The 22,949-nt window shown below is 39.3% G+C and overlaps 3 protein-coding genes across 4 annotated transcripts; 1 reads left to right on the forward strand and 2 right to left on the reverse strand.

The window, feature by feature from the left end:
* Positions 1-44: 44 nt before the first annotated feature.
* Positions 45-4,778, reverse strand: stoml3b (stomatin (EPB72)-like 3b). The gene is made up of 7 exons (XM_080867410.1): positions 4,506-4,778; positions 1,783-1,886; positions 1,608-1,680; positions 1,445-1,527; positions 1,146-1,349; positions 783-917; positions 45-662 (listed from the first exon to the last, which is right to left on the reverse strand). Exons 1-7 carry the CDS (start codon positions 4,567-4,569, stop codon positions 474-476), a joined length of 852 nt encoding a protein of 283 aa, XP_080723536.1. The 5' UTR covers positions 4,570-4,778; the 3' UTR covers positions 45-473.
* Positions 4,779-5,882: 1,104 nt separating this feature from the next.
* Positions 5,883-14,886, reverse strand: proser1 (proline and serine rich 1). 2 transcript variants are annotated; one of them, XM_080866709.1, is made up of 12 exons: positions 14,279-14,886; positions 14,126-14,191; positions 13,657-13,725; positions 12,846-12,940; positions 12,611-12,704; positions 12,299-12,409; positions 11,702-11,803; positions 11,425-11,503; positions 11,073-11,165; positions 8,675-9,986; positions 7,693-7,834; positions 5,883-7,581 (listed from the first exon to the last, which is right to left on the reverse strand). In XM_080866709.1, exons 1-12 carry the CDS (start codon positions 14,321-14,323, stop codon positions 7,456-7,458), a joined length of 2,334 nt encoding a protein of 777 aa, XP_080722835.1. In that variant the 5' UTR covers positions 14,324-14,886; the 3' UTR covers positions 5,883-7,455. The 2 variants fall into 2 exon arrangements, with proteins under 2 accessions (XP_080722835.1, XP_080722836.1); XM_080866710.1 differs by lacking the exon at positions 11,073-11,165 and having other exon boundaries at positions 14,279-14,885.
* Positions 14,887-15,062: 176 nt separating this feature from the next.
* On the forward strand, positions 15,063-22,149 carry vps36 (vacuolar protein sorting 36 homolog). Its single transcript, XM_080866711.1, has 14 exons — positions 15,063-15,253; positions 15,459-15,527; positions 15,624-15,694; positions 16,813-16,927; positions 17,027-17,116; positions 17,701-17,787; positions 18,375-18,407; positions 18,584-18,661; positions 18,895-19,029; positions 19,183-19,248; positions 19,345-19,409; positions 19,799-19,883; positions 21,554-21,630; positions 21,776-22,149. Exons 1-14 carry the CDS (start codon positions 15,158-15,160, stop codon positions 21,855-21,857), a joined length of 1,149 nt encoding a protein of 382 aa, XP_080722837.1. The 5' UTR covers positions 15,063-15,157; the 3' UTR covers positions 21,858-22,149.
* Positions 22,150-22,949: the final 800 nt, after the last annotated feature.

Genomic DNA, 22,949 nt, shown 5'->3' on the forward strand with positions numbered 1-22,949 from the left:
ATCTTTTAAGACGCCACGAAATAATTCTCTACACAAGATGTTACTTCTTTTTATATTACTTTTATTTTTGGAAATTAAAGAATCTTTTGGTAGTTAACAAATAAATTCAAAAGAGAAATAACATAATCTGTTAAGCGATGAGAATATAAACTATAAAGAATGTTACAAACACAATAATTACAAAGCAGCAAAAGCTTTGTTCATTTACGGAAATATAAGAAAACATTCAGTCATTCATGCACTGTATAATGAATTGCAGACAACTTACTGGAAAAGTTTATCAGAATATTGTTCTAGACAAATAACAACAGGTTTAGTCAAGTCACACCTTGAAGTAAACATGAAGATTTTCTGTGATTACTGTTTGGCATTCGCAACAGCTTTTTGTTTTTTTATGCACATATATGCAAATCAGTCGTTTGATTCAAGCTTCACGATGAGCAACAAGCTGAGGCGTCATCAAGCCGGCGACCTCACTTCCTCATGAAGTGGGAAATGACATCCATGGGCAGGGGGAAGATAATGGTGGAGTTCTTCTCTGCTGCGATGGTGTTGAGAGTCTGGAGGTAGCGAAGCTGAAGGGCTGAGGGAGACTCGGCAATCACAAGGGAAGCCTCTTTCAGGGCCCGGGATGCATTCATCTCACCCTCTGCTGCGATCACCTGTGCGTGGATCAAAACAGAGTGAGTAATCAGGAAATGCAAAATAAGTCATTTAAAAGTCAAAAGCGTGAAATGAATAATGCACTTCTAGGAAGTATTTCATGTGCGACATTTCCAGACCTTAGCCCTGGCCTCTCGCGCAGCCTCGGCCTCAGCGGCCATGGCCCTCTGCAGCTGAACCGGCAGCTTCACGTCTTTTATCTCCACACGCTCCACCTTGATCCCCCAGTTGTCTGTGGCTTCATCCAAGTTAGACTGGAAAAGTCAAGAAGAAGAGATGATCACAGCTACAGCTTACAGTGTAAATACAGAGTATGTTTGGGAAACAGAGCAGATACTACGCACATCCGAGTCTTTTTTTAGGTATTAGAAATATGATGCCAAAAATAAAATGGAACTGGGTTTTTCATATTCAGATTCATCTAAAGGGGATTTTCTGGCTTCTGAAAAACCTCTAAAAACCACATCACACACGTTTTATACCTGCATGCTGTGAGCGATGCCCTCGCGGTCAGACAAGACTTCAGCCAGGTTCTTGGTTCCCAGGACATTTCTAAGGGTGGTTTGTGCCAGCAGACGGGTGGAAAAGTCAGCATTGCTAACATTGGCCACAGATGCGATGGGGTCACTGACGCGGAAGTAGACCACGCCATCTACGCTAACTGTAACTGAATCTTTGGTCAGGATCTATAAAAGAAATACATATACCAGCATGATGAGTCATTTTATAATGCTGCAAGGGGGCAATTTTACATCATTTTGTTGTTCGTCTACAATCCTACCTCTTGTGGTGGGATGTCAAATGAAATGGTTCGCAGATCCACTTTCACAAAGGAGTCAGTGCATGGCAAAACAAAGAAAATTCCTGTGGACAAAATAAATAAAGTAAATACAAATTCTTTTGTCTAAGAACCCAACAAATGTGCAAACCCTGAGCGTTTCTACCTGGTCCTTTAGGCTTCCTGTCTGTGATGCGGCCCAGTCGGAAGATGACAGCTCGCTCATACTCCTGAACGATCTGCAAGACCAAAAACACAAGCTGAGTTCATGTTCACAGCAGCAAAGGAAACTGTGGTTTCAGCTCCTCAGCCCACTGTGCTTATTTAGTTATCTCGCTCACCTTCAGACAAAACCAGATCGTTATGGGGAAGAGCAGAACTGTGAACAGGCCAGCGAGTATAACTATGATCCAGCCGCACGCTCCCAAAGACCCTGTGCGTTCGGCTAAAGAGAGAGAAAAACAGAGACGGCGTGTGTTTAAATGTGTTTGGCACACTTTGACACCCATACGTGGATGGAGAGGAAAGTTACCTTGTCATAAGTATTAGCTTTAATCACGCTTACATAGAAAATTGGTTCTGATTCGGTGAGGTACACAAAGATCTTCTTCAAGCTCTCAAGCTTCAGCTGCTAAAAGATCAACAAACTATTCAAAAGTGGATTACGTGCCGACAATTGTAATTAATATTTTCCCACAGTTCATAATGGTCTTATTGTTGGACTGCTCCTCACATTTCCAGCTTATCTTAAATGTTGGGTATAAACAAAAGGTCCGTGTCAACCATTAAAATAAATATTTTCTTTGTTATTGTGATACCTATCTGTGTATATTTCCTCAGATTTCCATCCTAGAGCAAACACAGATACACAGAGAGCTAAACTGTTAGCGTACACATGAAAACACTCTCCCATGCTCTGTGCACACACTGAAATATTTACTCACGCAATACAATCTTGGGATTTCTGCTTTGTTTGTGAAAAGAAGCCATTAAAAACAGAGAAGGGTCAGTGTATTCCAGACTCATGGTGTACAGTCTTTCTCTGCGGTTTTGTGACGTGGCCATTAAACAATGATGTTTAACTTTATGTTGGATTATTAAGCAGCATTAGGGAAATGTTGTAATGTTGAAGCGTAAGTCTCAGCTTCACGGCTAATTTATCTGCTTATTTTATACGTGAGCTGGTTTTCATTGGGAATAATAAAAATAAAATGAGCGCCTGGAATTGTAACAAGGCAAAAAAAAAACTTATCTGAGACATATAAGTACAGAATGTCCCAGATGACTAACCTGCTTAAATTTATTGTGGATCCCTTTGGAACTGGAGGTGAGATCTTTTGGCTTTCTGTATCTACCACACAGGACACCTGAGGGACGGCTTTTAACCCTCATCTGCCAAGTAGGCCGCCACACAATGCAAAAGTGCGTGGGTGGAAACCAGAGCGCAGGCACGGGTAAATAAGAAGGCCTGTTTACACAGTTGTAATTCATATTTTCCTTCAGACAATTACACTCACACTCAGTTTTCCATCCTACAGTTTACACAAATGTTTAGTCATGCAATATCATCTCCTTTAAAAAAAATTAATTTGGGAGAGGTGCTATGTGTAATAGGTTTCACCTCTAATAACAGCATTTGAGCCTCTTTATATGGTTTACAATAAAAGCATTACAAAATGACTCCAATGTGAATCACTAAACAGGGCTACTATAGGATGATCTTAAGTATACTTTAATATAAAGTTGAGAGATGACCTTTATTTTGCTATTATGCTCTGTGGTATCTTTTCTGTGGTAAAAAAAAAAAAAAAAAGAAGAAGAAGAAAGAAAGGTGTTGTTTATGCCTTCAAACAAGAGGACATCGATCAGCAACAGGAAACAGCTTCCTGTGGTTTGAATGTGTTGCTGTGAGACTGAGACCACTGTACTGAAGTCTGCAGGCGTTTCAATCCACCTTGCAAACCCACCTCAGATGTTTCATATGTTCTATGGCTATTATTGGGCGACCGTGGCTCAGGGGGTTGGGAATCGCATCTGTAACCGGAAGGTCGCCGGTTCGATCCCAGGGCTCTCTGTCCTGGTCGTTGTGTCCCTGGGCAAGACACTTTACCCTACTTGCCTACGGGTCTTGGCCAGAGGGGCGATGGCGCGATATGGCAGCCTCGCTTCTGTCAGTCTGCCCCAGTGCAGCTGTGGCTACAACTGTAGCTTGCCTCCACCAGTGTGTGAATGTGAGAGTGAATGAATAGTGGCATTGTAAAGCGCTTTGGGTGCCTTGAAAAGCGCTATATAAATCCATTATTATTTAGAAGTTATATATTTTAAAAATAATACAAGATGATCATGTTATTTCAATCACAGCTTTCATTGTGCCTGTTTTTAATATCTGTATATTTCATTTTAGAGAAAAAATAATAAGCATACTTGCATACTTTTAGTTGAGTTGTAGAAACTTAGCTAAGACATTTAAGGAAATCTTAGCTGTCTCAGTACACTAACCGATCTCTGCACCCAGGTAATATTTTACCTACGTCAAAAATAGAAATGCTGCCCGCACAGCTATCCGTTTGGCATTATCTTGTCCGACAGGCTGGTGATAATAAAAAAGATGGGGTAAAAAGTGATATGGAAACAACCCCTTATCAACGCCCACATAAAGGACATTTCCATACATGCGAACATGACAGCGCTTCCTTTTCACCAGTGCACACACACATAAAAAAAAGTCACATGCTTTGGGACTGTTTGTCTTGGTGGCATGTGATTTCTGTCACTATGACGATAGAGTCAAACTATAACCCTAGTCTGTTTAGCTGCTTTCCATCTCCACACCGACTATACAGATATAAAACTGATACTAAAATGACTCACAGAACAAGGATGATATTTTACATGTAATTGTTGGCCAACAATAACACTGTGCCTTGTTGGAGAAGGATATAACTCTGTTCTCGAATGAAGTAGTAGTAGTAATAGTAATAGCTTACTTAGCACAGCCAGTAACAGGATATCGAACCCTAAAAACACGAAGTAATAATAATAATGATATTGAAAGTCAGCTTACATATCAAGTCCTCTTTGCTCATTCCTCTCCTCTTCTGGCTTTCCATCTGGTCTTCCATTTCCATATGCTGGTAAAACTGAGAGTGGTTAGTAGGAAGTGCGTTTAGAGAGAGTTTGTTGAAGTGTGCCTGAACTGGAGCAAGTGCGCCTTTTAAAGAAGCCCTGCTGCAATACAATGTGGCTCAAGGTGTAGGCGTGGCTCTGATTCAGGGTCAATCATCGCCACAGTAACAGAGTACTATCGTCATGATTCTTCCAGGCAAATGGATAATCTTAGAGGCTGTAAAATTCTAGATAGCACTTGCAAAAAAAGAAAAGAAGAAGAAAATCAAAAACCACGTGACATGTATGAACCACATGGGAAACAGTACAGTATATCGATATATTTATTACTATAAACTTTTATTTCTGCTGTGATGTTTACATAAAAAAACCGTATTATAATTTTGTATTTTCATTATTTTTTATTTCTTAATGCTTTAAGTTTAACACTAAAGATCTTCGGGTTTTATTTCATTTTAAGATAGACGGATAGATAGCAAAGAAACAAATCATTTAAATCAAATAAGATACAATTTGTGTTCACGATTAAAATGTAATTTATAGTAAGATGTAAGCTGGAAATAATATAATTAAGCTATAATTACATTTTAATAATTTCCCCACCATGCTTCTGTCAAATAGAAATGCATTCCTTTGTTTCCCTTACTACTAGAATGAGGAACCAGTTAAAGCCTGATGTTGAAAACAGATTTTGTGAAATGTTGCAAAGTACACTTCACGTTACACACAAAAATGTCACTCCATAACATTGCCCACGACCTGAACAGTACAGTGTACGTACGATGTAAAATGTAATTCAATTTACTTATGCTGTACTTTTACTATGTAGGGGAAAATCAGCCAGCCAGCTTTACTGCTGAGGATCCATTGGAGCAATAACCCTTTTTACTTCTGTAATTCCCTAGAAAATTAAATACATGTATACAGGTTTAGATGAATAATCCTAATTGCACTGACTGAAAAAGTGTTTAATAGTTTTACAAAAAAGCTAAACTGTACAAAACAAAAATCACAAAAAGTTTTTTTATATATAATTAGCAAACATATTCTGATCAAAGAACTCAAATGGAACATTTTTTTCCATGACTAATTGACACATGACTTTGTGTGTTGAGCAATAGCGACGCTTGTGATAAGCTTTGCATATGGTGGGGTAAGTGGAACGTACGCAGGTTGTAAAACCATTCAAATCAAGGTTAGGAACCAAAGTGGATATTAAATAGATGCAGTCATTTAGGATTTGTAGTTAAGTGAATCTTCAAAATTGAGTTGATGTATACGTGTAGCTTTATGGTTAAAATAAACTTTGTTTCCATTATTTTGTCCAGCTCCAGTATTTTTATTCAAGAGATGTCGACAGTAATGGCATCACATAGACTACAGATACAGTAACCAGCAGTTCACTGGAAACATTTTTTTAAAAAGGGCAAAAAATAAAATAAAAACTGTGTAGCATACAAAACATCTATTACTCAAGACAAAGGTCATTGTCATTGAGATAATCCCAGTAGAATAGAAAACTACTAAGGAGCAAAGAGGGGCAAAAGTACAGCTTTCAATCTGTTAAACTACAGAATATAATAAAAAAAAAGTGACAATGTCAAAAAAAAAATGCCTGCATACCCTTATTCTGGATAAATGTTGTAGTAGCAGTCACAGCAGTGTCACATATGAGAAATAAACTTTGTAAACATGAGAATCACAGAAAATTGCAGTCACAAATATGTTCACTGAAAAGAAAAGAATGAAAAAAAAACCAAACAAAAAACACACTTGTGTAGAGCTGCCAAATGCAAGTTTTTGTATGTACGACAAACTAACCCCTGACACAGCACATTCATTTGTAGTTTGCATACTTTAGTATGTGCCCCTGCTATGCTTTGTGAGGTTTTTCCTATTTATTCTTTACGAAAGCCTTCTCCAAATGAAGTTTAGAAGTGCTGGAAACACTCAATTTGAAACTGAGATGTAGACAGAGTCCTTACAATGATCTGCACTTCAGCTACAAAAGCATCAAGAATCTCCGTGCACTCCCAGCAACTGAGGTGGTGGCAATGTCCCAGCATCAGCAGAAAAAAAAGAAGTTGTTTCCATCGCTAAAATTACAGAATCGGATCTGTCTGCCCCTTTTCTACACGCTGTGCTCACAGTAACTTTAATTGAATGCAGCTTAACTGTAAATAAAACTGTTCTCATTTACCTATTTTTGTGTTACATAACTGAACAAACAAGAATTGGTGAAGCACCCCCTCGTTACCAATTTAAAACAGCCCAAAGTGTACTGCTAAAAACCTGATGTTTTTAGAAGAAAAAAAAAACTGAGACAAACTTAACATTTTCACATGTTAAAGAAGACCACTGTGCTGTAAATTTTTAGATTAGAAATTAGCATAACGGGGACATCATCAAAAAAAAAAAATCATGTTACAATACTATATCTTATGCCTGCCAATCTATTTCATTAGCATTTCATTTGCTCTGTAATTGGAAATGAGATACTACTGTGGCTCAGGACTGAGGTCAATTTATTACATAATGTTATGTGGACTTTTCTAATACTCTATAATTCATTATTCATTTATAAATGTTCTAAGTTTGATTAAAAACAGGCAAGTCAGGCTAATAATGAAATCACTCACAGTCTACCTGTCAAACTAACAACTTTCACAATTAATATTTACAACGCTTCACTATGAATGATATTACAATTATGCCTTTTCCCCCACAGACAATTTGACCCATTTCACTCCTGTTCCAACATACACAGTGATTAACTGTCATGTGCTCATCTGGGGTTCAAGGACAAATAGAAATTGTATCACCTGCTAAGAGGTGTGGCAGGAGTCAATGTTACTTTTTTACTCAATGTTTCACAACTATTGTAGGTTTCACGGCCAGCCCAACGGTTGGTGCAGCCCCGATTGGATAGGGAACGTGTGTCCTGGGCCTGCAGGGTAGTTGGTGAAGCTGTTAGGTTGAGTAGTGAAGTTCTCCAAAGCAGAAGGGGGATGAGGCTGGAACAAGATAAGAAAATCAGTGTTTACAACAACATAATATTCAGTTCTTTTTGTTTTTTTAAAACTTGGTCAGAACATTTGTGTGTGTGTGGTTTTGTGCGCATTTACCTGCAGCAGGGCAGACTGCACAGCTGGGTTGTGGAGGCCACTGAGTGCAGCGGGGGAGGCAGAGGGAGAGAAGCCTGGCACTTGGAACGACAGTAAGCCAGGAAACCCGCTACTGCCTGGAGGCTGGAGTCCACCGCTCAACCTGGAATATGCGCATGCATGGTCTTAAAAATGGCACATAATAAACAATAACACCACCTGCATGTTATCTGTCCTTTTTTTAATGTGTACACGAGCTGACATTTAAAAACAGCTGACAAAAAGTCCATGTACTGCTGTACAGCTGAGCCGTTGCCATGCAACCAGCGAAGACTCTCCTTTAAGTCTGTGTGCATGGTGTTAGTATCCAGCCAATTCTAAGACTACTTTTCATAAGAATGTAAGAATTATACTAGCAACATAAAGGCAGCTTATGATATGACACTTGTCATGTATGTGCATATTATTATACTTGTTGTTACTAAATAATGTGGTGGCTCATTTAATTCCTCCTACAAGACAGTTTGTCCCTTTCGAGTTCAACAAAAGGAAACCTTCTGCTTGCATTACTTGTTCAAGGAAAACATATCACACTACATATGACGGAGTAAACAGTTGAGCAATGCTGCTGAAGGACTATTTGAGACATCACAAAAAAAAGTCTAATGCTTGCACTCCATGTGCTCCTTGCACTATCTAAATGAACTGTTCGGTTATCAGACAATAACAAAGTGGAAAGTAGTTATGATTTACGATGCCCTTTTTTCCAGCTATTTTATAAGCTACTGGAAATCTGTGTCACATGGTGTCATCGTGTCCAAATTCTTAATGCAGTCTACTTTTCCCTTTCATTACTACAATACATGAATACTATAACAGGTAAGCGTTTGGCGTTCAAACTCAGTTTAATATCAGGACGTCAATGCTGTATTGTCACACATAGAGCAGATTATGGCACACACAGCCCAGTTTCTGTATACTGGCTAGTAAAGAGGACACATACCCAGGCTGGAAATTGGAGCTGAAGGCAGACGCAAAGCCTGGTAAAACTGGTGAAGATGATGGAACGCCGACTGCTGCTGCTGCTGCCGCCGCCGCCTGCAGTGGTGCCACTGATGCCACTGTAGATGGAGTGGCCCCTGGTAGTCCAATAAATGAAGTTAAAACAGGGCTCCCAGCACCATGCCCCCCTGCCACACCAAGTCCAGGGAAGGCAGTTGGGCTAGCCCCAGGTGGAAGGCCTGGGAATATAGAGGGAGCAGAGGTGAGGCCTAGACCAAAAGGAGAGGCTGCACTCGGAGGAGCATTTGGAGCCAAGCCAGAGTAGATGGTTGTTGGTGGGTGGTTAGAAATCTTGGTAGTTGGGGACATTGTTGGCATGGATGAGGGGACAGTTGAAGGAGGCAGAGATGAAGAAAGGGAGGGAAAAGGTGACAGGCCCGGGTAATGAGAGGGTGCATTGCTGGAAGACAGCGCTTGTAGGCCAGTGAGACCAACAGGACTAGGGAGAGAGACTTGAGGAGAACCTGAAGGGTGTGAGAGGCCGTAGGGACGTGCTAGAGCAGCCTGTGCAGAGCTTGGTGTGCCAGAGCGAGAGGTACCCTTGAAGGCAGAGGGTACAGGGCTATTACTGCCACTGCTACTACCCGCACTGTGTCTGTTCAAGGCTCCAGCCACAACTGCCTGAGCCTGTGCAGAATGAGCAGGGGAAGGTTTAGGACTGGGACCTGGGGTGGAACAGCTCGGAATTACTGGCGTGGAGCGTCCAGGGGGAAGAGACTGCGGTCCAGATGGGGTGTAACTTCGGATCACTGACCCAGAAGAGTTACCTGCTTGTGGGTGTATGCCAGGGAAGGGTGATCCTGACTGGTGTTCTGTGGACTGAGAATAAACCTTCTGCTGACTGGAGTTCGTCTGAGACAGGGACTCTGGGGCACTGCGTGAAGTAGCAGGGGTGCCTGGTCGGGAAATTGCGTGGAAAGGGGAAGGGGAGAAGCCCCCACTGCCAGGGACAGGAGTTCCACAAGGTGTGCCTGATGGGGTGTGCGCTTTAATGACAGATGAGGGTGTAGGTGTAGCATGACCAGTGGGAGTCTGTGGTCCTGCTTTGATTACAGATGGGGATGGAGCAGGTGAGGGAGAGGGGGCGTTGAGGTTGTGAGAGGGCACCATTCCTGGGAAAACTGGCGTGATGGGGGTAGTGGGAGGAGCAGGAGAGGCCTGGTTTGGGACTGGTGTGGACCCATGAGGAATGAGGAGGGGCCCGCTGTTAATTCCAGGTGTGGTGTTCTGTGGATTGCCTGGTTTATTGTAACCTGTAAAGAAGGAGATTATAGTTAGCTAAATGTGCGAACTAATGACTACTATTATCTGACATGCATGGACTTAAATCGAAAAAATGTTGCATTTTATTTATTTTTTAAATGGTTTTTTTTAGTAATACTGTTTACAAACATGTTTTACTCCAGGATGTAGGCAGGAACGCCCAGCAAAGAGCCAATAAACTTGCATATAGAGCATTCATACATGCAGCTCATTAAATTGAAATTTAAAACAATTTTCAAGATCAAAATATGTCTTCTTTTTACCTTTGGGGAAAGGTTTACATAACACACTGGGACATGCTAAAATTGTTTTTATCTGAACATTCTGGCTACAATAAATCTTTGCATTTAAGATCACAAATCTCCCCAAAGGCCTTCAAAAGATGTATTTCAATTGTGAAAAGTGATAAGACGCTGCATTTGGAAAACAAGTCATCCCAAGCGATGCGTGTTAAATGCCAGCACAAAGCATGAATCCAGAAAGAAAACGAGTGACATTAGTTTGAAGTTATTCCCAGGCTAGTCAACCCAAATCCCAACCCCACAAGTGATCAAAAACATACATCTACACTGACTGACCAGAAAACCAAAATATCTACAAGAGAAAAAAAAAAAAAAAAAACAGTAGAAAAATCACTGATTTGTTTTTACTGAAACTACTTCTCATTTGTCTGGTACATGTGCTGGGTGCTTTGTAGTGTTGTACTGTGCTACTGCATCACTTGCACTGAAAGGTAATTTGGTACTTTTTCAGTTTAGTCCTCCACATTTATTACAAGAAGAATTATCAAGTTAAATGTATCCGAAATACTGTAATACTGGAAGTGGATGGGAAAAACGAGAATAAAATGTTCTCCGACTAATCTAAATGGACGATTTTAATTAAAATCACAGTGGACTTTATTTCTGGTCACTCAGTGTTCCCAAGAGAAGTGGGAAAGACATCTTTACCTGATAAAGCCATTAAACTGGAGAAGCACAGGTAAGCAGCATGCCAGTGTGTTAGGCAGCAAGCTTCAACGAGTGTCTATTTGCTCTCACACTCACACGTACATGGTTGCTGTCATTGGATCATACCTGCTACTTTGTGGGTGGAGTTGTAGGGGGGTGGGGGTACGTTGGCTGTTATAACCCCTCCCATAGAAACAAGGCCTGCGTTGTTGTATGCACCTAAGCAGCAGTTGTAAATATTAAGCGTGTCCACCACACATTCATACACATAAAAGAATCACACACCCCACTACTTACTGCACCCAAACCAATCCCAGATGGCAATAAGAAAACATGGTTAAGTGCACCTCTTTAGGCATCAGTATTAATTGAATTGTCTCGGAGCTTGGTATCCACCTTTTCAATAACTGATAGGTTGTATAGGGAAATGCAAAGGAAACCAGAGGTGGGAGTGTGTTGCTTCTGTGGTGTTTCTTACTTGGTGCAATGGTGGCGTGGGGTCGGCACGGTGGTATTGGGTAAGGAACAGGTCGATGAGGATTGTATGTTGAGGGGAACTTGAAAAAAGGATCACAAAGATATAAAACAGTTAGGTGATCAGCAAGTTCTGTATAACTGGAATACATAAAGTCAGAATGTGAGGAAGAATCAAGGAAAATAAGAAAAAACATCCTTTGTATGATCAATGGTTAACAAGTGAAGCAAATTATTTTTTTATACCATCATTATAGTCTGTGTTTGACGTTCATGCTTACAGGTTTGAATGGTCCTATAATTCGGGAAGCAATTCCTTTCCCCTCCATATTGTTAGAGGTGTCTTCTTTCTTCTCGCCTTCCTTTTTTACTGGTGGGTTTCCCTGTTACCATAAAACAAAATTATATTATTTCAAATGACTAGGCCCATTTAAAACAGATAAGGACATCCAGAAATGCACCATTTTGTTGTCTGTGAAGGTTCTCAGTCATCCAGGTCATCGTAGTCAAAGGAGCTTGCAAAGAAAAGCGTCTGGACTTCTTTAAGTTGCTAGAAGACGTTTCACCTCTCATCCGAGAAGCTTCTTCAGTTCTAAGGTCAAATGGTGGGGAGTCCCAGATTTAAACCCAGTGGGAGTATCCTCCCAAAGAGGGACAAAAGGACCCCTTGATGATCCTCTAATTGGCTCATGTGATTCTAGCAACTTAAAGAATTCCAGACGCTTTTCTTTGCAAGCTCCTTTGAGCACCATTTTGTTGTTTACAATTTAAATAAAAAAAATCAATTTTTATTTCCAATGTAATGTAATGCAATGTTAGTTGTATGTAAAGTCTGTTAGTTCAGAACTTGGGTATCCTTCAACAAACCTCATACTTACAGGAAATGACCCAGTGACCAAGCTGGGTTTGCCTTTAGGATATGGATTTCCTGGTATTATTCCACAGGAGGAGATCATTGCTATGGGAGCCTTGCAGCCAACCTTACAGACCTAATAAGAGAGAAATATTATTATTTTAAAGGTTGTATGTGTGTGTGTGTGTGTACATTAAAATATGCAAACTAATGGAAAATAACACAATAGCACTCTTAGTTTAAAAGTTTATCTTAGTTTTTTATTACATTAATTACTTCTTCCTAAACAACAGACAACAGTTTATCATCTCCTTATTTTTTTAAAAGTTAAACTTGCCTGTTCCAGGATCCTGCGGGCACGCTTCTTCTCAGACAAGTGTATACGAAAGAGATCCTCCACTGGCCGATAATTCTGAGCATCTGAAATGTTTCTGAATGGGAAGAGTAATATTTAAAGGGATAACAGTTAGTCAACAATTGTACAAATCACTAAGATTTAAACGCAACATCTGAGTTACAGTGTTTAAAATGAGTTGTTTAACCTACTGGACACATTTGTAAAATGTACTCACAAGGCTATCAGTTCCAAGACAATCAGTCTGTCTTTTGAGAACGTGAAGCAGTTCAAGATATTTGCGACTTCTGTTGTGGGGATTGCAACCATTTTCTAAAGGCAACAGATTAGAAAGCATATTTGAGGAACAAAGAGGTTTCAACTTCACTTAAACAAACACATTTTCTAAGTTCATAGTATTTGCTGCACTTGTTTATATTAATCACAGATACATCTGTGATACAGATTACAAACAATTATGAAAGTGTATAAAAATACCATAGTTTGACTATTGCTACAGTTCAATTCTGTGACCAGCTATTTATGTAAATATTACTTTGACACATACCACCCACGTTGCTGTAGACTAAGCACACCCCCCTATGGCAATGGCTCTCCCCAACGACAGGGGCCTCCCCCAGTAGGACAATGCACCGTTAAACCCCAAAAAACAAATGCTCAGGAACAACTCAAAGAGCATGACAAAGATTTGCTGACATTGACCTGGCCTTCAAACTTCCATGATCCCAAACAAACATCAGGAAGATTTGTAGGAACAACCCTGATCCACAGAGGCCCCACCCCGAAACCATCAGGACCAAACGAATCCGCTGTCCCTGTACACAACAGGAAACCCCCAGAGGTCCCGTGTCCATGTCCCTAAGGTTCAGAGCCATTTTGCTGGTGGAAGGTTGACCTACACAATATTAGGCAGGTAGTCTTAATTTCTTTAACGTTGTAGTTGATTATCTCACACAATATAAATAGAGAAAATAAAACTGGGGCCCCAATCGAACAAATAAATAAAAATAAATCAGTGGTTTACTTACATGCTGCAGAGCTTTAACAGCTTTGATCTGTGGTTCAGCCCATGAGAAATACTTCAATATTTCCATCACCTGTGGATTTTTCAGGACAGTATTAGTGCAGAAGCATTAAAAAAGTGTTTATGTGTATATATATATATATATATATATATATATATATATATATATATATATATATATATATGTGTGTGTGTGTGTGTGTGTGTGTGTGTGTGTGTGTGTGTGTGTGTGTTTTTATCCTGAAATATGAGTTCTTTGCAATCATCCTCTTTTTTAATAAATAATCATGCAATTCATCTTGTAACAACTGTAAACAAACGATCATGCAACACGGGTTATACAGTGAGTAATCTATGATTCGAGGTATCGTTTTGCTTTGTGATTGATTAATCTAATCTTAATTAATCTAATCTTTTATCACATGAGGATAGCTGGGGCTATTAAATATGGAGGAAGCTTGTAAAACATTTACCTGTTTACTGGAGAAATAGCCATGCACCTGCTCAATGGCTCTGATGCGCTGATCGGTCAAGACGCACTACAGAAACAGGATGACGAGAGAGCAAGCTGGAAGCTTAAGCGATTCCAAAATAAATAAGATATTTTGACATTAGCCGCTTCTTACCTTTCTTATCTCATCCAATACAATGTCAAATGATTTCTTATCCATGTTTGTTGACTTAAACAAACGCTAGACTCTTTAACAATGAATACTACCAAAAAGCTGAACTTAAATAAACAGACTGATTATGATACAGCAGATTAAGTCAAATGATGTCAAATTCATTCAGATGACTTTTATTTTGATGACCAAAGTTACTCACTTATACTATTAATTCGTCGAAATTTAAAGCAATAAATATTCGCAGCATACTACTTAAAAATTGCATGATCGTTACATACAATACAACAATGACTTCCAAAGAAGAGGAGCAGTCTGCAGTGCAGAACCCGTCTGTACCAGATTTGCCCGCAGCTAACAACAAGCTAGCGGGCTACAGCTAACTCGACTCGGAGGACAGCGCAACCAGAGAAACGACTAGACACCCGGAAACAAATATTTGCAGGTGTTTTCATTCAATCATCGTTACATTTTTTTGATGATCTATTAAATAGGAGTGAAAAAAAATGTCAAAATATATATTTTAAAATCTCAAATTAACCCGGGAAGATAGCAGTCCTGCTAGCTCCTGACAGCTGGCGCTGTGAACGTCAACACTGAAAGGACCCCTTAGAGGTAGCTAGTTTAAAAAATACAGCGTGTAGCAAAAGTGTTAGAGAAAAAATATCAAAGCTACAGTTAACTGGGGTAACATCACCAATGAAGAGAGTTAATGTATAAACAATATATTTGTGAGTTCAGTTGACTTTAGCTTATATTATAATATCTATTTTGGTTTTTGTCGCAGGCGAATTTTGAACAGCATACAGGAAGAAAACATAGGATGAGTCTTACCGGAGAAGAAGTGAAGTGCGACCTGAATTGTTCTTGCTTTTCTTAAAAATGGACCGGTTTTCGTGGTCAAATGGGCTCCTAGAAATAAACGAAACTTTAGTGATCCAGCAGCGAGGTGTCAGACTGTATGACGGTGATGATAAGGTATCGTTTTGCTTTGTGATTTAACAGCCTGGTCCAACAACGCGGTGGCTAAAACTTACACCATATTACTGTTACAAAAACCATATATGTCAGATGCTGATGAAGAGTTGTTGCTTTATGTGGTTGCATGTGTACCGTGGGGAGTGTTTGTAGCTCGGAAAGCTGCGCAAGTAAGTAACGTCAAGTCTTTCGTGTCATTGTACAGGCTAAGCTGGATCTCGGAGTTACCTTGCTGAGCACCCATCGTTTAATCTGGAGGGATATCAAAAATCATGTAAGGGAGCATTAAACACACCCTAACTACCCACCTTGTGTGCCAGCTGGTGCCTATTGCTGATATGATGGCTCCTTTTGCCTTTGCTGTCTCCAGGAATGCTGCATCGCCATGCCCCTGTCACAGATCATCTTCTTTGAGGAGCAGGCTGCAGGAATAGGAAAGAGGTAAACACTGCTGAATACATTTTTTTTTCAGCACACTGCAATGGTCAACAAAGACAGTTAAAAATTATCAGGAATGCACTTAAATCATTGTGAATATCAGTCCTAATGTTTACTTATTCAATAGTCTATTGTTTGCATCATGTCAATTTTGTACATAAATAGTGTGATAAAGAGCAAAAGGTCTAAATTATTTAGGATAGACAACTGCCAAATTATTATAAATAGCATCTGTGTTGCCCCTTACTGATTCAGTAAAAGGACTAGATGTTACAATCCCTGATAATGCATTGCTTTAAATGGAGAGAATCTTGAGGGATGGCTGTTATTAGTAAAGGCAGCCCAGAAACTTTACCAGCGGCACACATCTAGTGTGCCTCAACTTTTGGTCTTTTACACCAGCTAATCTGCCATTTTTTTTCTTCATTGGTTTGGTTTAGAAATTAGAGATCTGATCTATCTTATCATATTAAAATTTGGGACACATCGTCAGTAGTAAACTTTTGGATTCATCAGGCGTTTCGGCTATTATCACTAGACACCCTCATCCAAGGAGGCCATGCCAGGGTTGATCAGGCTACAGAGTGTGTCACTGCTTTATGTTAAAATTGTTATTTCTCTTCTTCTTTCTGCTGTTTAGTTTTCTACAGTTTATTTTTCTGTCTATTCACTGCAACTTAGAAATAATATGTACCTCTTTAATATTTATGGAGCCTCACTTCTTCAAAGGGACAGAGAGAAGTAAGACAAAAGGGACAAGATAGGAGAGCTAACTAGGCTCCATTGCTACTAAATATGTAGTGAAAACAAAGATCAAAACATGATGATCTCACTAGTTGTACTTTGAAAGAGGCAAGCATCACTCTTACATCAATAGATGTGGTAACAGCTACAGAATAAAAAAGTATGGGGAGAGTAAACTAATAAATCCTGTAAGGAGCAATTGATGGGGACTCCCTTCAAGAAACTTAAAGAAGACCAGAAGCTTTTCTTTCCAAGCTCCTTAGACTACAATGACCTGGATGACGGAGAACCTTCACAGAGAACATATAAATACACTAACTTAAATTTAGTACAAGAAAATATGTATCTCCTAACTACTGGTTTTTCTTATTCTTAAGTGCAAAAATAGTGATCCACCTGCATCCAGTACCTGCCAACAAGGAGCCAGGTCCATACCAATACAGCAAGTACTCTTACATCAAGCTATCCTTTAAGGAACATGGGCAGATTGAGGTAGTGATTCAACTTCCTCATTTTCACTTTTTGTACTGCTTTTTTTTTTTTTGATGACTTGGAACTGACATGGCTCTGTTTTGTTGTTTTTCCTTGCAGTTTTACAGGAGGCTCACTGAAGAGATGACCAAGAAAAGGTGGGAGAATACACCAGTTTCACAGCCCATTCCCACAGGAACTGGATCTCAGGTTAGAAACAAAAGAGCACACCGTGTTTCCTCACTGATAACCATCTGTCCTTTGTGCTCTGTTATGTTTATGGGGATTTGTAGGTGTAGGTGGCACATTGTTTTCACTCACCAGCGTATAAACGCAACTTCCATGTACCGTAACAGTTCAGTATATGATAAAATGAAGCTTGGAATCACTGTCAGTGTAAGATATGTTCCACATGATGGCAGCGTAGGCACTTAATTCTTGTACCTTTCAGTTTTTAACAATTAGTAAGAATTACTGCCTGACATTTAGATTTTTCCAACGTTTTTTTTTAAGTATCAATATGCATCAAATTAGATTTAATGTTTCACAGAAATTAGTGCAAGAAGTCATTCCACTTGCATTAGGTCATGTGTCTCCAAAAAGTACATTACTTCATTTTTTGTTGAACAGGATAATGGTCAGTAAAATTAACGTATGTACTATAACAACTACTGACCACAAAGAGTTCCCTCCTGGATTTCTTTTGTTTGTTTTTGTCCTTCCTTGTCCTTTGAGACAAGTTGCCCGTGTTTAACTTGATTATGTGTGTTTTCTTTTCCTTTGTGGTCATGTAGGCAGGAAAGACACGTGCAGTTGGGATTGTTGGCATTGAGAGGAAGATCGAGGAGAAGAGGAAAGAAACAGACAAAAACATTTCTGAGGTAATGGGAAAAATAAAGAGTGAGAAATGGGCCAGAACTGGAATTATGGTATACTCTCTCTGATGCAGAGTTATGGATAAAATCCATCGCCATCTCCTTGAAACCCTTAGCTGAGGTCTTGTATTTAACCAAAGTCATTTTGACTAAATTAACTGAAAATATATTTTAAAATAAATATGGTTTGGATTTGGACTTTTTTTTTTTTTTTTTACATTTTTTATTAGTTTTTTCTTCTGTAAAAACTTGTCAACATTGGACGTTATTGCAAAGCAAGATGACCACAGCCACTGTGACACTCTGGAAGGCAACTGGAAAGTTGTTTATATAACTTCTATTGAATACATTATATGATATATCAGTATTTAAAAATACTAATTTAATCCAAATGACAGATACAAATACATGGCAAGTATAGCTTTTACAAAAATGGGGTTTAAAGTTAGGAAGTATGTTTTATATCCAGCTACAGGGGTGGGGGGTTTGCTGTGGAATGACATTTAAATTATATCTGCAGCCAGGAAGTTTTGTGGTTTATTTAATTGTCAACAATTTTGAAAGCCATTACTCATTCAGTCTCTGCTTTTCAGGCCTTTGAGGACCTCAGTAAGCTGATGGTGAAGGTAAGGAAGCTCTCATTTCATGTTTACATGTTTCTATAGTTGCTGAGTTATAACAGAATTAGGGAAGCTTTAAGTTATCCACTGACAAATGTGTAAATTTATATAATCATAAATAGCAGAGCTGTGTAAAACTCATTTCCTTAGTGGGATTTTCTTCATGATTCTCTTCCTAACAGGCCAAAGAGATGGTGGAGCTCTCCAGATCTATAGCCAACAAGATCAAAGACAAGCAGGGAGACATAACAGAAGATGAGGTAAAGAGTTTCCTGATGTGATGAGACAGAAACATGAAGGATAATATCTGTACCTTCAAGTCACTGTACTGTAATCCTCCTCACATCTTATTGAATCACACAAATCGCACAAATTTAACACAACACATGTTTTATTGCATGATACGGTTACCTTAGCGTTTTAGAAAATTGTGACTCTAAAATAACTTTTTTAGCAGCTTGTTTTTTATTTATTCTTGTGTTTTATTCAATAGACAATACGGTTTAAGGCATACCTCTTGAGCATGGGTATCGCTAACCCTGTTACCAGAGAAACACATGGATCTGGTACACATTATCACCTGCAACTGGCTAAGCAACTGGGGGATATGCTGCAGGCCCCTCTGGAGGTGGGTGTGATTTTTATTTTGTGGGGGGTGGGGGGGTGGGGGGTGAAACAGGAAAAAAAGAGATACCTTTTATATTTACTTACTTGCTTTTATTTTATTCTCTTCATGATCCTCTTTCTCTCACGTTCTTTCTCCCACTCCCCACTCTCACAGGAACGTGGAGGTATGATGGCTCTTACAGAGGTGTACTGTCTCGTCAATCGTGCTAGAGGGATGGAGGTAATTCTTCGAAAATGCACACATAACTGTAACACAACATTGTACTTCCACACTACACACAAACATCTTTGGTTATTTTTTTTCCTCTTTCCACAGCTGTTATCTCCAGAAGATTTGGTGAATGCGTGTAAAATGTTTGAGTCATTGAAGCTCCCGTTGAGGTGAGTTTGTGTTGCATTTGTCTTTGTATTCCGTTTTAAATTAGGTGTGCACTAAATTAATTTGAATAGAGACAGGCTATGTTACTATAGTGCTAGGTTGGTGCCCACTTCACAAAGGCCAGGCTCTTCCTGCCAGGCTTCCTGTTGATTGAAGGGCTGTCCAGGCCTCCGCAGCTGTCATTTCCTGTTACTTCTCAGTTTCAGAAAAAAAAACAAAAAACTGGCTTGTTTTACTGTTTGCGTACAAAGTTGATCCCAGCACTACAAGCTAGTTGCCATATTTTAACTGTCTATAATATTTAATAAAACAGCCTAAAACCCTAAAACTGGTCTCTATTCCTTCCATGCACACTTAACCCCTTTTTTCTCATATCTCATCTTGTGTGTAGGTTGCGTGTGTTTGATAGCGGAGTGATGGTGGTCCAGCTGCAGTCTCACAGTGAAGAGGAAATGATAGCTTCAGCACTGGACAATGTAAGCTTTAACTGTTACAATCATAATACAGTCTGTGACGTTATCATGCTTTAGGGTGACTAAACATCACATTCCACTACTTATCAAAATGAACTAAATAATTTAAAGGTGCTGTGAATAGGAATGTAAAGCAATTTACATGTAACAACCTTTTATTTGCTCAAAACAGTATGTTGGCTGGCATCTTTTTAAAGGACTCGGGGCATGATTTTGTCATGAAAAGGAAGAGGTTAGCAAAGAAAAAACTGGGATAATCAAGGAAATAAAGAAAGTAGACAGGCGTATTGGGAGCATATGGCAATGAGAGAGGTGGCAAAGGAAAAGACTTATAGTAGGTTCTATGTGAAGCCGGACACAAAGGAAGGGGAAAAGGACTTGTATATATTTGCTAGACAGAGAGGCCAAGCTGGAAAGGATGTGCAGCAGGTTAGGGTAAGTAAGGATAGAGATGGAAAATGTGCTAAAAAGCGAAGAGAGTGTGCTAAGATGGAAGGAGCTGATGAATGTAGAAAATCAGAAGGAGGGGAGAATGGATGAAGGACAGCTGGTGAATCAGAAAGCAAAAATTAGCATGCATGGTGCTTTACATAGTGGGTCTAACCCTTAACTGTTCTGTGTAGTCCTGATGGAGAATTATAGAGAAAATCAGAAGGACTGTGTGTGGCTGTAGAGAAAGCATATGATGGGCTGCCTAGATAAGAACTGTAGTTCTGTATAAGGGCATTAGAGGAGAGGTTGAGATGGAGCCAGATGAGCTGTTGTGGCGATATTGGTGATATTGGCTATTTGCTGATCTATCAGGGTCAGCATTTATAATGGCTGATAATTGATTTATTTATTTATTTTTAACTAAAGACGAGACAAAAGACACACTATTCAAACATGTTATGAGTGTTGAGCTTGCACAGTTCGTTCACCGGAGAGCGTTCTGCGATGTATGTTTGGAACCACAAACACAACAAACAGCTGATCGGCCCAGAATTGGGCAAACAAGTAAATTAATAACTACAGATAACAAATGTTAGGGAAATCTGTTTATGTTTTGAGTGTCTGACAGAATAATTAAAAAAACTGGACAGTATATCAGATTTTTAAATGATCAAATATCGGTATTGGTATTGGTCTAAAAACTCTGATATTGGTTAGACTCTACTCAGTTCCTCCCTTTATTGCCACACTGCAAGCTAGTGTAAAACACTGGCTAGAGTAAGCTTAAAAACTCAGTCCACTAATGTCAGCAAATGATCTTCTCCCAGCACAGCATAGCCTTTAACATGAACTCTTTGTTATAGCACAAAAATGTATAATTCTATATATATCCCTACCAACTTCAGGGAAATTACTGCAAGTTGTCTAACCTTGTTATTGCTAGGAAAATACTAAATGGCTAAGTTGGCTACTCCTTTAAATGACTTCACTAGGTAATCTAATCTATGATACTGATTTATGGGTTGCATTAAACTAAGCTGATTTTGGTCAACAGAGAGTTATTTCAACACAGAAAAAAAGGTGAATAAGTAGCAATTGCTTTCTTCTAACCAAGAACAATCTGTGCAGTACAGACACTGCTCCAACAAGTGTGAACAAGCGTTCAACTACACGTTTTCTGAAGGTTAAGAGAAAACCGATACATTTATAACCAATTCTGTATCTCTTCCTGTCATGGACAGGTGTCAGAGAAAGGCTCCTTGACTGCAGAGGAGTTTGCAAAGCTCTTGGGTCTCTCTGTTCTTCTGTCAAAAGAGCGGTAAGTTAGTCATGTCAGTCAGTTTTACTTTATCGTCATGGTGTAGAAGTGTGAAATACTTGTCTGTGTCTCATATTTTATAGTTCTTTGTTGCTGCAGTTTGTCATGTTGTAATTTATTTGCCTTCTTCACTCCCCATGTCCAGGTTGTTGCTGGCTGAGAAGATGGGCCACCTTTGTAGAGATGACTCTGTTGAGGGTTTAAGATTCTACCCAAACCTATTTTAACCTGTTTACAATTAAAGTGGAATATATTAACAGATGATTTCTTTAAAAAAAAAAAAACTATATCAGCTGACCTCTACAGGTGCTGTACTTTTCATACATGCTGTATGTATCCAATGTATGTATCCATTTGGTGTTCTGATTATAATAGAGCACTGTGAATCCACCTATAGATATGTTTTTATCTAGAACTACGAGCGATACTGGACTGTTTTCAAAATGTTTCAAGCTTCAGGTCCACTCTCGTTGGTAGAGTGACCATCGGGTGTGTTTGGTAATAAATGCTTTTTGGAAAACGGCACTTTATGTTTTATACTTTGTTTTCATTCACAATGTACTCATTCTGGAAAAGTCGGGTATACCTATTCAATGCAACCAAAGCATTCTGTTATGAAAAATAGCATCGCTAATGACATTTTCCAGAGTAAAATATATAATAAGTGGTTAGGGACTGTAGCGTTCCCTGCTGACATAGATGCCCAGGTTTCAATTAATCCAAATGACCTGCTCCACATTGCATCTTTTGTTGGTCATTTAATTTAGTCCATCAACATCAGTTCCTGTCCCTTTCCCAGCAAACGCTCCTGTGAGTGTAATAGCTTTGGGTAAATTCAAGACCAGACAAGACAGACTAAAATGCGTCTCCTGTCAATCCAGTTTACAGAGTGCATGTGAGTAATACTCAGTCCCAGTTCAGAGGAAAGTTGTGCTAGACAAATACCAGAGTGTGTGTTTTGAAGGCAAAACTGAAAGTTAAGCACGTGATCAACTGGCACAACAAATCTTTCAAAACAATACTTTATCATATTCACCCACAGTTACCATATAGCAAGTAACTACATATGAATGAGGAGCCTATGGCAACAAGTAGTGTTAGAATGGTGCTTCTGTTGTCACCATAAAGTATTTTAACAAACAGAATAGAAAAGTTCATTGTTCCCATTGTGAACATGAACGTTTCATCTCCAGAGAGGTTTCCTGTTCTGTGTGGACTCTCGCCAGAGGAAGAATGAAGGTCTGCAGAGTTGATTAGATTACCCTGCCATGTGGCCCGCTTATTGATAGATGAATTCAACTAGTTCAGGAAGTCTCGAG

Source organism: Rhamphochromis sp. 'chilingali', assembly GCF_963969265.1.
Source record: "Rhamphochromis sp. 'chilingali' genome assembly, chromosome: 19".
Taxonomy (NCBI): Eukaryota; Metazoa; Chordata; class Actinopteri; order Cichliformes; family Cichlidae; genus Rhamphochromis; species Rhamphochromis sp. 'chilingali'.